The sequence below is a fragment of the Jaculus jaculus genome, chromosome 1 (assembly GCF_020740685.1).
Source record: "Jaculus jaculus isolate mJacJac1 chromosome 1, mJacJac1.mat.Y.cur, whole genome shotgun sequence".
NCBI lineage: Eukaryota > Metazoa > Chordata > Mammalia > Rodentia > Dipodidae > Jaculus > Jaculus jaculus.
Window position 1 is genome coordinate 313557879 of NC_059102.1, and position 15493 is coordinate 313573371.

At 40.0% G+C, this 15493-nt stretch overlaps 1 protein-coding gene across 6 annotated transcripts in view; it reads right to left on the reverse strand.

Annotated features, from left to right (window-relative positions):
- The window catches only part of Ddr2 (discoidin domain receptor tyrosine kinase 2), a 157144-nt gene that overhangs the window by 64831 nt on the left and 76820 nt on the right, over window positions 1-15493 (reverse strand). For all 6 annotated transcript variants that reach the window (XM_045142153.1, XM_004663289.2, XM_045142150.1 and 3 more), the window contains one exon: window positions 4010-4118. In XM_045142153.1, the coding sequence (XP_044998088.1) occupies window positions 4010-4091 (82 nt within the window). In that variant the 5' untranslated portion in view covers window positions 4092-4118. The remainder of the gene's footprint in view (window positions 1-4009; window positions 4119-15493) is intronic.

Sequence of the window (15493 nt, forward strand, 5' to 3'; positions counted from 1 at the left end):
TTCTGTCTCAAATTCTTATCTCTGCTTTAATTTAGTGAGATAGGAAGAAATGGCAGAGAGAAGCTAGTTAGTTCTTTAATATATACTATGTTCTTAAGAAGATCTTTATGAAAAAAATCAAAAATTTATTTTTCCTGGCAGAAAGAGCTAACAGAAATACCTTTGGTTGTCAGGAGTTTTTATCATATTCTATTGAGAGTATAGACAATAGCCCATTGGCATAGAATTGTTGTGAGGGAATGAGTGACCATTTAGGAAGTGTACCTTTATGCTAGAAAAAAGACAAAGATGAAAGTACCTTAAAGAATTTAAGTAAAGCTAAATTAAACAAGTGAAGTCTATAAATCTTTATAGAAAGGTAAATGGGTAAAATCACTTCGGAAAGTTTTTTGGCATTATGCAGAAAGGTGGCATGTTACAAATGACCCAGAAATTCTATTCTAATTTATTGGTGAAAATTCCCCCAAAATTGAGTATATATCTTTGCCACAAATTCTATGCAAGTATATCGAAGCTTTATGCATAACAGGCCCACAGTAGAATGGCAACAGGAAGTATTCAAACCAAGCAATGTCATACAACAATAAGTATAGATGGTCCACAATTGCATGTCACCATAGAATAAATACCATAAACAGAAGTTGAAGGAAAGAAGCCAGACATAAAATGTTTATGCATTGTATGATTCAATTTATATGAAGTATGAAAAGTTAAAATCAGCCAGTCTTACCAGAAAACAGCATAATGGATACCATGGGTTGGAGTGGGAGAAAGAACTAGCGAAGGAACCATACCAAGGACTTTGAAGTGTTGATAAAGCACAGTTTCTTGATCTGTGTGCTAGTTAGATGGAGGTGTTTCATTTGTAAAATCCATCAGATTGAACATATAAGTTCTGCAAAATTTTATGTGTTTATAATTGTGGAAGAATGGACAAATAAATTTTCAACTCCTTTACCCACCTCTGTACATAGTCCTCTACCATGTACATTTTTATAATACTGTCTCGACTCTGGCCACAGCCATGCGAATTATTTGGGCCAGTGAGGTCTTAACAAATGTGATGTGAAAAAGTCCTGGCACATTCCTGCTTCTGCCCTTGCTCCTGTGGGATTTCTCTGAAAACCCTCCCAGGATAGTCTGCTGGAGGGGGACACAGAGCACAACAAGCGTCACATAATAAGCTTCTCCATCATCAGAGCCAACATCATCCTACATGAGACAATAGTCAACTGGCTCCCAGAAGCGCAAGTGCACCAAGACAGACCAGAGAACAGTTCAGCTAAGCCTAGTATGTAAGCAAAGGGCATAATCTTAAGCCAAATAAATACTCATTTCAATGCACTGAGGTATGGAGAGGTTGTTGAGTGTTATTATTGTGCTACAGAGCAATGATAAAATCATATACTTCAGGTTAAAGTTAAAAATATATTAAATACAAAAACAAAAACTTGATTTTTTATATATATATATATATTTTTTTAATTTATTTATTTATTTGAGAGTGACAGACACAGAGAGAAGGACAGATAGAGGGGAGAGAGAATGGGCGCGCCAGGGCTTCCAGCCTCTGCAAACGAACTCCAGACGCGTGCGCCCCCTTGTGCATCTGGCTAACATAGGACCTGGGGAACCAAGGCTCGAACCGGGGTCCTTAGGCTTCACAGGCAAGCGTTTAACCACTAAGCCATCTCTCCAGCCCTAAATATATATTTTTGAGGCCGAGTCTTACTCTAGGCAAGGCTGACCTAAAATTCACTCTATAGTCCAGAGTGGCCTTGACACCACTGTGATCCTCCTACCTCAGCCTCCCTGGTGCCAGTAATCTGGACACAAACGGCATTGGTACCATAAAATTCTACTTCCTAAAAGTCAGACCAAATGGCTGAACCTTCACTAGACCTTTACAGGAAACACCTGAACCACAAGACACTGGAGAGGGTAGGATCAAGACTAACCTAAATCTTCTACATCTTCCCTCCCTCCCTCTCCCCCTCTCCCCTCTATCTCTCTCCTCTCTAACTCTTGTATATTAGTTATGTTTTTCCTCAATTTATTAGTGGGCACTGGCCTGTAACCCCCACTTCCAGCTTGGGGCTACCATCCACAATGAGCTTTTGATCAGAGAAACCAACAAGGTTTCCCAAAACAATGACAGACTTCTGTCAGAGTACTTGATGACCCACCAAAGACCAGTGGTAAGACCCTATTGCTGAAGACTCCATATGCAGCTGATACACAAAATCGAACGGCATGGCTGGAAGCCAGGAGAGAGTCAGTCCCCAGACAGTCAGCGTGTCTAGTGCCAGAAGGCGCTACATGGGCGACTGGGGGAAACGACCAATATCTGTCCAAGCAACTCATTGTCTAATCTAATTAGCAACAAATAGCCTGACGTGATGCCCACACAAGTGCAATAGTGGCACACAGCCATGGTGAGGAACCAGCTACTCTTGATTTGGCTAACTGATCCACTCAGTGGTACTAGACCCATAGCTGGAGCTGGGAAACAAGTCAGAACCATACCCAAACACAAGCCCACTCTACAATATTAAGTTATCATCAATCATGGGGAACAAGAGGGCCTACACCTATCAATCTGTCTATCAAAAAAGTAAGTGTTGTTTCAATTTTCTTGGTGCTAACTTACTCTCCGTTGGAGAATCTGCTTCTCTTTTTCAGATAGATGCAGATCCTATGGAGAGAGCTGCCCCAACATACCTCAAAAGGGGCCCAACTGAAACTAAGGACAATTGGTGAAACAAGCAAGGGTGATGTTTTCCTGTGAACCGGATACCAGCACAAAGGGGAAGGAGACCAACGCAGAGAAAAATCAATTCCTACCAAATCAGAGAGCCAGAGCCTCAGATGCCCCCAACACCTCAGCACTGAAGCAGACCAAAAATGAACCCAACATGGCTCAGGGAAATTTTGCGGAAGAGGGGGCAGAAAGAATGTCAGAGTCACATGTTGGGTCATGATTTGCAGAGACATTTATCATACCAATAACTGGCGACTAACCCCACAGTGCACGACCCATTTACATCAACAAGGAGGGTCTAATGGGAGGGGGTAGATCATAGATGAGCCTAAACAATGGTACCAAACTGCCTGTATTTGATGAAAAGAAAACTAATAAATCAAATTTAAAAAAAAAAAAAGATTCCTCTCTGGGCTGGAAAGATGGCTTATCAGTTAAGGCGCTTGCCTGCAAAGCGAAAAGATCTCAGTTTGACTCCTCAGCACCCACCTAAGCCAGATGCACAAGGGAGCACATGCATCTAGAGTTCATTTGCAGTGGCTGGGGGCCTTGGCATGCCCATTCTCTCCCTCTCTTTCTTTCTCTTTGCCTCTTTCTCTCTCTCAAGTAAATAAATAAAATATTTTTTTAAAATATTCTTTCACACATCTATTTTGAGCAGAACCACATCCTTTAAGAATGACAGACTAGCCAGGCATGGTGGACCATGCCTTTAATCCCAGCAGATGCAGAGGTAGGAGGATTGCTGTGAGCTCAAGGCCACCCTGAGACTACATAGTGAATTCCAGGTCAACGTGTGCTAGAGTGAGACCCTACCTCCAAAAACAAAACAAAAAAAAACAAAAAGTCTATCTGGGATCCCACAGAATGAGTAAACGCAAAACACCACAGGATATCTAAGTAAAATTCAGGTCCCAAACACAATGGATAAGCTAAATAACAGAAATTTTACACCACGTCTAAACATCTCTCCTTTTTTCCCCAAAACACACAGCAGCAAATGGTTGTTCCTTGTAGCTCCTATTTTTGAAAAAGGTACTTACTCCAATTTATATAAGAAACTCACAGTAGTCAACATGTTAGATATGGAGATAAAACATGCTATCTTATTTCTGGTGGAGCCATGTTTTACCATGGAGGGAAAAGCAAGTGACTTTTTGGATTGCCTTTGTAGAGCTTTTTCTGAGATGAATGCTGAAAGACTAGAACATGCAGCTGGTCTTCCAGTATCCAGCGAGTAAGTGTTACCTGGGTTAACCTGAGCTTTTGCAGAATTCAAGATAGGCAGCAACAGGAGCAGCACGAAGGGCATTCTGGGAACCATGGTCATTTCAGAAGATGATGCTGGAACTGGAGCCTGCAGCCCACCGATAATGCAAGAAAACAGGAAGAGAAGTAAGAGAAAAATGAGTGAAGTATATATTACCAACTTGAGTACACACAGTTTCTACAGCTAATTTTTTGTACTTGTGTTTATTTCTGTATTTAGAACGTTAATGCATAGGCTCTGGAAGTTGAATAGTATGCCCAGTAACCACTTAATACAATATTTTTTTCCACTTCCATTGTATACTCATGAAATTAAAATTAGTAAAGCTACAGCCAGGTAACACCATTTTACTCAGATTAATACTTACCCAAATGGAAAATAATGATAAAATAAAACTTGTATTCATATTTATGAACTGATATTTTCTTATTTTAACCAATGATTCTAATATTAAACCAAGAAAAACACTCAATAACTTCAATCTGTTTGCTTTTAACACATACACATGTATGTATTATATTCAATATTTGTCCTGATTCATGAGCCTGTGATGATTACCTGGTATGATGTATTTTTTGGTTTACCCTGAATAATTATGTGTTAATGGATTAGATATAAAGATATCAGTATGAAATTAGATTTAGATTCATAAATGTATAGGTAGTTATATATGGAAATATTTATAGTTACTTATATCTACATAAATTAGTATATCCATATATCCATATACTCCTTGCTCTATAAGCTGAGGTCTAGAAGCAACAACATCTTGGTAATGATCATCCATTGACAATGAGAACACTTAGTGCCCAAATCTTGGCTTCTATTGATGTTCTCTAATATAAGAAAGAAGTCTTTGGCAATATACAAACTGAACTTGGAGTATCTTATAAGTATAAAAAATTGAGAAAATTCCTACAAACACACAAAGATGGAGTGTGTCAAAAAAGACAAAGGAGTCAACCAAAAGATTTCCCAATAATCAAAACTGGAATTATTTAAGCAACAAAATAAATAAGTACTATTGGGTTATAATTCAGAGCACAAAATAAATATCCATTGGTCCATGTTGATGTAAATAAATGATTGAATAAACAAATGAGTGAGAACAGACTATTTCCCATGCACAAGTATTCCAAATAATTTATGTAACCAATCTGCTAATGGAGCTAGCCAGTGCTCTCTTTCCAACTTCCTAATCTGTAAACTGCACAGAGTAACTCTCTCCCAGAGAGCACAGCATGGAATGGAGAATGAACAGAGAATCTTTTCAGTGCAAAAATGGACAAACTACTTTAAGCCAGGCTTTAAAGGTTAATATCCACAAAAGAGTCGTGCTGACATTGTATGTCTTTGATATGATATAACAGTAATGAACCTTAGGTTTTTGTTCCCTCCCCAGAAACCAATACCCCAATCTGTTGCTGACGAAAACATAAGAAAAATACCAAATTAAGAACATTCTACAAAATTCCAAATGTGATCTTCAATATTATAGTCATCAAAAACACGCAAGCCTGATAAATATAACAGCTAGGAGAGCCTAAAGAGTGGTGATGACTAACCAAAATGTCATGTGCGATATACTGGATGGGACCCTGTAAGAGTATTGACTTTAAGGGAAAATTAAGGATATCATAATAGCTTATGGAGATTAGTTAATAATGTGTCAGCATCGGTTCATTCAATTTGACAAATGGACTATAGCAATGTATGATGTTAGTAAAGGAAAGGATGTCAGTAATGTAAGAATTCTATGTACTGTCTTCTCAATAGTTAAATACAAAATATATAACTTTGAGAATAAAATATTTACTTAAAATTTCTCTCTAAAGTAACATAATAACCAAACACTGGGTCAGAAATAGAACAAAGAACAACATTATAAAGGGAGATATGTCTTGAAGCTTGAATGATTAAGGAAGACTTCAAGGAGAAATCAGTTCGATCAGTTTCTTGAAGAATTAGCATGATTTTAATGGGCAGTAAGAGATGGAATAAGAAAGGTTATGTGGAGAAGTAAATGACAGTTTTTAGGCAATATAAGATTTCTATGATGATTTCTAAATAGAATGCTGTTCTATAATTGTTTCTAAATAGTAGAATGCTGAGCCACTAGAAATATTGTTTTATAATCAGATACCCAGACGGTTTCAACTGAAGAGAATGGCGCAAGTCAAATGGAGACGAGTGTGGCTCCGTGGTGTGGTACAGGGAGTGAATGATACAGAAAGTACACAGTTTCAGTTCATTGCTTCCAATGTGATAAACATATGCCCAATCATTTCTAGGAATTCCACAAGCAGGAACTCTGTGCCCCCAGAAATGAGCCCCTAGAATACCTGTCCAGAAAAGGAAATGGGCTGATTTCAGAGACACTGATCATGGCTACAGCCTAGCACTTGTTCACGATCATGATGCAAGATGATCTTCCACACAGATCTGAGCTCCTGGGCATGGCCATTCGCTGGGGGCTGAGAACCCAGGTCATCCTCTGTTAGCAGTCTTCTTCAGAGATTCCCACCACTCTCTCTGCAACACCTTCCTTAAGGGTTGCTGGTCATAACTTGTCCCCTCCTTTATCCTTCCCAGCCCTTCTATAAGGAATGCTTCCTATACCTCACTTGATTCCACCTGTTCACCAAAACACATGCTAAATGTACCTCCATTACATACTCCACACTACTGTTATAAAATTATTCATTAATCATTAGCTTCAAAATGGCTTGTTATTGTATTGCCAGAGTAATACTTTACATCTTATACAAGGTATATGCCCAGAAATTGTTTCTACTTTAACTCAGGCTCACATACTAACTGAAGAAAATGTGACTCTTCTTTTGGAAACTTGCTTGGTTTCAGGCTGTGAATCTCCAAAATCAATGATAATTGGGGGTGGGGGGACGGCTTGCATGATTTCAAACTAAACAGTAGCTAACTCACCAACATAGAAGGACAGAAGAATCAGGCCAGCCACACACTGACACAGTAACTCAGTGAGGTTTGCTTTTATCCAGAAGGCAGCTGAGGAGAAAGTGACACAGTAGGTAGGGGACAAAACAAGAACATGCACCTGGGGTTTGCCTTACACCAGAACCCATGAGCTGTCGCCACTGTTAACATTTTCACTGTTGTTATCGTTCCTTTCCATCTTGACTGTGTCTGCTATCATTCCATTCCACCCTTTGGTCTAGCCTCAGTCTACCTCACCAGACACAGCAGTCTGAAAAGCCTTTCTAGCTCAGATGCTTTGGGGTTCCATTGACTCTTTCCTCCATCCTCTTTTGCCTCTATCAAGAGTGTTCCTTTCAGGGCTGGAGAGATGGCTTAGCGGTTAAGCGCTTGCCCGTGAAGCCTAAGGACCCCGGTTCGAGGCTCGGTTCCCCAGGTCCCACGTTAGCCAGATGCACAAGGGGGCGCACGCATCTGGAGTTCGATTGCAGTGGCTGGAAGCCCTGGTGCGCCCATTCTCTCTCTCTCTCCCTCTATCTGTCTTTCTTTCTGTGTCTGTCGCTCTCAAATAATTAAATAAAAATTAAAAAAAAATAAAAAGAGTGTTCCTTTCGGTCAGGTTCATCTCTCTTCAATGCTCAGCTCCTTCACAAAGTTTTCTCCGGTCCTTCTTTCCTTGCTCTGCACAAAAGCATAATTTTTTACTCTAGAAATGAGCATAGTTTCTAACTACATTTTATTGCTGTGACTATTTAATGTTTCTCTCATAAGTTCCATGTTTAGTTTCCTTTTTATGTATTTTGTTTATTTATTTTCAAGCAGAGAGAGACAGAAGAGTGTGCCAGAGCCTCCATCCACTGCAAACAAACTCCAGATTACATATGCCGCTCTGTTCATCTGGCTTTACGTGGGTACTGAGGAATTAAACCTGAGTCATTAGGCTTTGCAGGCAAGTGACATAACCATTGAGCAATCTCTCCAGCCCCCATGTTTATTTTCCATATCACTGTATTTTAAATACTTACCAGAGACCCAATAAATATTTCAGAATGGATTGCTTTGAGCCATGTATCCAGTGATTATATCTGGACATTCTGAATTTCACACCCTAACAGGAGCTCTCTCCAAGGATTCCTATGTAGAGACATACCCTGTCCAGTCCCTTTGAATGAATCATCCCAATGTGCAATGTGACATGTACACAAAGCCCAAAAGCAGACAGAGAAACGTGCCAGGGAGCCCAAAAAATCCCTTCTCTACTAGTAGCATGGACTCCCTTGACAAAATAATTCATTCAACTCTTTAAAAAGCAATTCAAAATGCAAATATAACTGGTCAAATTATCACCTTCTGTTCATTCATCAACCACGTTACAAACGTCTTCTAGGTGCTGCAACAAGTGATAAAAAACTGCCAAGAGGCAAGAAGGGTCCCTATCATCCAGCACAGGGCTTAAAATATACAAATAAATAAATGAATACATTAAAATCATCCACATTTTACTGATAGTAATTAATATGTGAGATATAATTAAAAATGTCTCTCTTTGAACTACTGTAATAAAAAATACACCTTAGGGCTGGAGAGATGGCTTAGCAGTTAAGCACTTGCCTGTGAAGCCTAAGGACCCCAGTTCAAGGCTTGAATACCCAGGACCCACGACAGCCAGATGCACAAGGTGGCGCATGCATCTGGATTTCATTTGCAGTGGCTGAAGGCCCTGATATGCCCATTCTTTCTCTCTCTCTCCTTCCCTCTCTCTCTCTCTCTTTCTCTGCCTCTTTGTCTTTCTGTCTGTTGCTCTCAAATAAATAAATAAAAATAAACAAAAAAAATTTAAATACACCATAGGTGGTATGTGTATGGTAAAGAAAATAGAAGAGGCATTTAAAACCCATGAATGATCAAATAATAAAATAACCTTTTTAAAAAAGACAACAAAAAACACATCCATACTTTATATTAAAAAAATACAGAGATAGCCAGGCATGGTGATACATGCCTTTAATCCCAGCACTTGGGAGGCAGAAGTAGAAGGATCACCGTGAGTTTGAGGCCACCTTGAGACTACATAGTTAATTACAGGTCAGCCTAGAGCAGAGTGAGAGCCTACTTTGAAAAGAAAAAAAAAAAAAAAAAAAAAAAACAGAGCCCCAAATGCAAAGATAAAACTATAAAAAATCTCAAGAAAATATAAGAATTTGTTATAAGCTAAAAGTAAGGAAAGCATACATGAAAAAACACTGAAAACAAAATTCAGAGGTGAAAAGAATAATTTTTTCCATAAAATTTCAAAACTTTGAGACAAAAAGATATAAACTTAACAAACAGGAAACAAAGATAAATATTTGAAATTGTATAACAATACAACTTCTGACATAGATACTATCTATAAAACAATTTTCTGAAAGAGCTAGAAAAATGGGCTGGGTAAATAAAATGGATTTAGTAGAGAAGGCAATATATGTCCATGCCCACCCAATTAGTCTCTTTTATTTTGATGTCATGATTTTTTCCTCCTATTATGAAGGTCTTGTGTAGGTAGTGTCAGGCACTGCAAGGTCATGAATATCAAAGCCATTTTGTATCTAGAATACTGCACTGTAAGGAGTCCTACCCTCCCTTTGGCTCTTACATTCTTTATGACACCTCTTCTGCAATGGAACCTGAGCCTCAGAGGGTGTGATAGAGATGACCTGACTTTTAACAAGGAAAATTCATTCCCTGACGTACCAGCTACTTTCTTATTGCACAGGACAAAATGCCCAACCAGAAGTATCTTAAGGAAGGAAAGGGTTTATTCTTGATTTACAGTTTCAAGAAGTGTCCAGTATGACAAAGAAAGCATGGCAGGTCTGAGCAGGAAGTCTGTGTCACATCTTCACATGAGCAAGAAGGAAATAGAAATACTTTTCTGTGCTGGGGTGTAGCAGCATCTCAAGGCCCACTCCACTTGGGATACTTCTTCTAGCAAGACTCTACTGTTAAAGGTTCCACAACCTTCCCAAACAGTGCCACCACCTGGGTATTAAATATTTAAACACATGAATCTGTGCAGGACATTTATATTCAAACCACCTTTTGTTAATGTCATTTCCATCAGCTTTTCTGACAGAAACAAGAAAACATTATTCCTAACAGTTCTTATCAGAATCTCAATAATGTTCCTAACCAATTCTGCCTATTCCAGATAGGAAGAATATGTCCTGTACCTCCAGAGTCACTTGTATTATGAAGAGATAACAGTGACCACTAAATCTTGCAAGTGAACAGAATGGGAGAAGAAATTAGCTGGGAAGTGCCCCTTTTATCTTTCTACTTAAAAATATTTTATTAGGTCCTTACACATGCATTGTACATGAGACTTACAACTGTCCCGTGGAGAGGAAACATCATTTCCCTTTTTCTAAACAGGAAAATAAGGTCCCCTCACCCACAACCTAGACAGTATCATCTAATCTGGCTACTGTTTCCCACTCATCACGTTAACTACAGCTCACTTCTTTACCTACCTGTCTAGAAAGTCAGACTATTAAGCATTTAAGGTCAGGGATTTTGTTTGTCCCTATCTCAAAGTAAGATTAATTTTGACTCACTGGAACTACAATGCTAGAAAGGGGCATAATTTAGCAGTGACTCCAGTTCCACTGACTCCAAAGCTAGTGTTGGGTGTTTTTTTTTAAATATTTCATTTATGTATTTGCAAGAAGAAAGAGAAAGAGGAGGGGAGAGAAAGAAAGAACATGGGCCTATCAGGGCCTCTTGCCACTTTGTGCATCTGGTTTGACGTGGGTACTGGGAAATTGAACCCTGGCTGGAAGACTTTGCAAGCAAGCATGTTAATCACAGAGCCAACTCCCCAGCCTAAAGGCCAATGTTTTGATGCTCATAACCCAGTACTTTCCAAATACTAGCAATAGACATGTGGCTCAAAAACAATGTCTCTGACAGCCCAAAGTCATCTATCTATGAGACTACACCTCTCTTTTCTATCTGTCTTGGTAAGTCAGAGCGTCTCTTTAGTAATAGACTTCACACTGATAATCAGGTAGGGGACAAAGCAAGGAAGAGACAAGTACTGGAATTATTCCTGAGCTGCTAAGGAAACAAGAGTGACCAAGAAACTACTGTCTCCCTCCCATTAGATCATCTGTCATGATTTTTCAGAACAAGTGCTGGCTCTGTGTTGATGGAAACAGAACCCCTTCAGTAGTCAAAACCAAACTGCACTGTAATGTGCATTATTTTTTGCTAAAGAATTGAACACACATGTTATATGTCAGATGAAATGGATACATGGCAGATGATAGATAGATAGATAGATGATTGACAGGCATATGACATATAAAATTAGATGATAAACATACATATTTAGATCACATAGATACAGATATAAACAGAAATGCTTTTATAAATATAGTGGGTAACATTAATTTCAAAAACAAGCCCCATCCTTTTCACCCCGGTCATAATGTGGACAGTAAGCAAAGCAAGCAACAACCTCTGTGATCTTCTGTCCTAACAAAATGTCAAGTTTTAATACCTCTGCCTTTGCCAAGTTCCTTGGAGTGAGCCAATCTAATCTCTGAATATTAGCACAAACATCTTTTGCATTGAAATAGAGCTAGAGGTATATCCCACTTCAAGAACTTAAATAGCTCATAAATCATAACATGTTTTTCCCCTTTACAGAATAGTTCTTTGCAAAATGACTTGATTCTGGATGACTTTGAATAACATGTCCCACACGGTACATTGAAAATAACAGTTCGTGTTTTTTTTTTAAGTTTCATCTACTTACCAAGCTCATAATTCACTGAGTGAGTCGTCAATACTACAAAATAATTCTTTACAAAATGATCCCAGACAGGGTGCTTTCAAATAAGAAAATCCCCTCAGCTTAGTCAAACTCAGATCCAATACACCCAAATCCAGTTGCTATCCAACTTTTCAAGAACATGGCTTGTGTTCAAAGGACATTAGCTTTACAGGTGGCCATTCTTCTCCTCAGAGAATCAAGCTGACCAGACTCCAAGCTGGGGACAATCTGAGATGATCCTGACTTAAGTTTAAGAATGAAAAGTCACAGATATCCTAAGCTCTTGACAGGGACCAGAGAGGAAGTGTTTCACCACCACCCTCCTGACCCAGAGCCCAGATCCCTGCAAAAACTGAGGTGTGGGGCTGGAGAGGTGGCCTAGTGGTTAAGCGCTTGCCTGTGAAGCCTAAGGACCCCGGTTCGAGGCTCGATTCTCCAGGACCCACGTTAGCCAGATGCACAAGGGGGTGCACACATCTGGAGTTCGTTTGCAGTGGCTGGAGGCCCTGGCGCGCCCATTCTCTCTCTCTCTATGTGCCTCTTTCTCTCTCTCTCTCTCTGTCACTCTCAAATAAATAAAAATAAACAAAAAAAAAAACTGAGGTGTGAGAGGAAACAAGATCTGGGACTTGGGTCCGGCTGGAACAGGCCCACATATACATGCATACCTGTGTGGGGCACCTACCTGTGTGTTCATGGAAGATAAGGCTTGGGTGGGAAAAAGAAATCCCATATATTTTAGGACTATATGTTTACTTCCAAGGACACTGAAAGCATTTAAAACTTGTTTTTCCTCTCTGTTGAGTCATTTTCATTTCAGGTTCAACAAGTATGAGGAGTAATCTTTGGAGTATTTCATATTCAGCAAACAAGTATGCAGCAATGACCTTGGTTTTGGCAAGAAATAGGCCCCCAAACACACATACACACAAACAATAAAACCATCCCAAACATTCTCGTGTTTTATCTTGATTGCTGAGGATCTGTCAAAGTCTTCCTCGCTCCCAACTTTCCTCTGGGAGTCCCAGCCTTATGCTTCTCATTAAGATGGCCTCAGCCTGAGCCAAAGGCCTGGAATGGCCCAATGTGTGTTTGAGGTCTCAGGACATGCCCCAGATGACCTGGAGCGTTCCACGCCGCCTGGATGGAACAGCGAGCTCTGATTCTACCTTTGTTAGAAGATTACTTTGTTTCCTTGACATTACTCTTGTGCTCTATACAGTGGACACAGCTAGAATTTATAAACTGAAACAAAGAAAAGTCTGAGTTGCTCTTATCCTCCCATTCACCTTCTAGAAACAAAAGAGGATGCTCAGAAAAATATCTGTTGCCCAAACACAGACCATGTAATATCATTTGCCTGTGTGTATTATCATTTCCTTTGTGTGTTTTACTCCTTATGAATGTCACATCTAATGCCTTCACATGTTTACCAAGAGGAATAGAGTATAGGTACAAAATAAAGGCAGACCACTTTTCCAAACACAAAGGAGTGTGCCAGCACTGTATACAGTCCAGGATCCCTCCATTTGCCAAGACCTTGAGCAAGACCTCACTGAGCCCCAGCAGCCTCTGGATCTTCACTTGGATCATTTACTTCCACCTCTGACTTCCAAATGGCTGAACTCTATCTTGCTCATGAGTCTCCTTCCTAACCAGCCTCCCTCATCTTTCCCCATCCCACTTATACCCCAGGCTCCTCAGCCCTCGGTAGTACATGGTTATGCATCTAGAGAGTTGTCTGGCCATACCATGAGGTACAGGGAGGTCAGCATGAGTGTTAAGGAGGTGACCACAATACAGACTAGTCCTCAAAGCCATAGAACCACAGCGGTGAAGGTTCGAAGGGACCTGAGACCACCTCTTTCCCATCCCTCTCCAGTTAGAGGCAAGGAAAGAAAGGCAGCTCAAAAATCAGATGACCTTTCTCCAGAGTCAGGTATGGGTTTCTGAGCGTCTAGTCTAACACTCATTATTTATCACTTGGCATCTCCTAGTCCAACCACCTGCTGTTCCTTCCTAAAATTCAGAGCCACATGGATCTTCCTTAGGTTCTGTGATGGCTAATCTCAACTGTCAATTTGGTTGGACCTAGAATCACCTAGGAGATTAAATTCTGTGCATGTCTGTGAGGGAATGTCTAGATTAAGTTAACTGACGTGGGGAGATACCATCTTGTGAGCTGAGGTCCCAGACAGAATAAAAAAGGGAAGGCCGCCATCAGCATTCATTGCTCTCTGCTTCCTGACTGTGAGCTCAATGGAACCAGCCACCGCCCACTCCTGCCACCATGCCTTCCCCACCATGATGGACTGTATCCCATGGAACTGTAAGCCCAAACAAACTCCTTCTTTAACTTGCTTCTTGCCTGGTGTTTGGTCACAGCAATGAGAAAAGTAACTAACTCAAGTCCTGTATGTCTCAGGAAACTCTTCTCTTTAGATCACAGTACAATTACTTAGAAAATGTCGACAGTTGGTATTAAAGTATATCAGGATTTTCTGACACTCTCATTGACACCTAGTGTTTAATTTCCCTCCCCTTGACTCTACGCTTAAGTTATTCACCTCTAGCAAAGCCAGTGAAATAGAAGTGATGGCTGTGAACCTTTGGAGTCTAGGCCTAAAGAGAATACACGTCCACCTGACCTCCCTCTCAGAATTGTCCTAGAATACAAGCAACCATGCTGTTAGGAAGCCCAGACCACAAGGAGAAGCCAAGTGTAAGTGTTCCAAATGATGGTCCAAGCTGAAGTCCGAGCAGACAGCAGTGTCTCCTCACACGCTTGTGAGTGAGGAAGCCTTCAAGGTGGGACAAATCACAGAACTTTCTCCCTGTGACTTTATGCTGAGTCCTGAGCACAGTCACCTCAGAAGCATGAGGCATCCTAGGAAGTAATTATTGTTATTTTGACCCACAAAGCTTTGAAGTGGTCTGTTACAAGCAAGGAGTAACTGGAACAAGTTCCTCTAGTACAGTCTCGCCTTAAACAACCTGGAGCATTGGTTCTTGGATGCGGCCCAGGTTTTAACTCATCACCCATCTGTCCTTGGCCTCAAAGCTGAGAATGAGGGCTTAGCCTTAGGGTAAGGGAGTTGAGTGGGAAACTATGGGTTACATCTCTCTACATAGATAGATAGATAGATAGATAGATAGATAGATAGATAGATAGATAGAGATATATAGATATATATGTGTGTATGTATATATGTATATATATGTATATGTGTATGTATATATATATATACATATACATAAATATATATATATATATATATATATATGTATATATTAACTCTCGACATCAGTTTGTGACAAACCAGGCCTAAGATGCCATTCTCTTGAAGCCTCAGTGATAAATCCAGAAGCAACTTCTGACCCAGTTCTCACTTTACTTCACCTCTGAGTCACACAGTCAGGGTCTGTCTCTTCCCTCCCTCCCCAGCAGCTTTTTCACAGCCATCTTGTCTGAAGCTGCATTCACCATATTAATGAGCACTATCTTCACCTCTCACCAGCTATCAGGACCTGGGCACACATCTGACTAAACCTTGACACCTCTATATCCTAACCTGTGATGTAAGGGTAATCTGGCACCTGTCCCTTAGGAATTTAGTGAAAACAACACATATGAAGTCCTTAGAACAGTATTTGGCTCATTCATGCAAACATTGTTTGAATTTCTATTTTG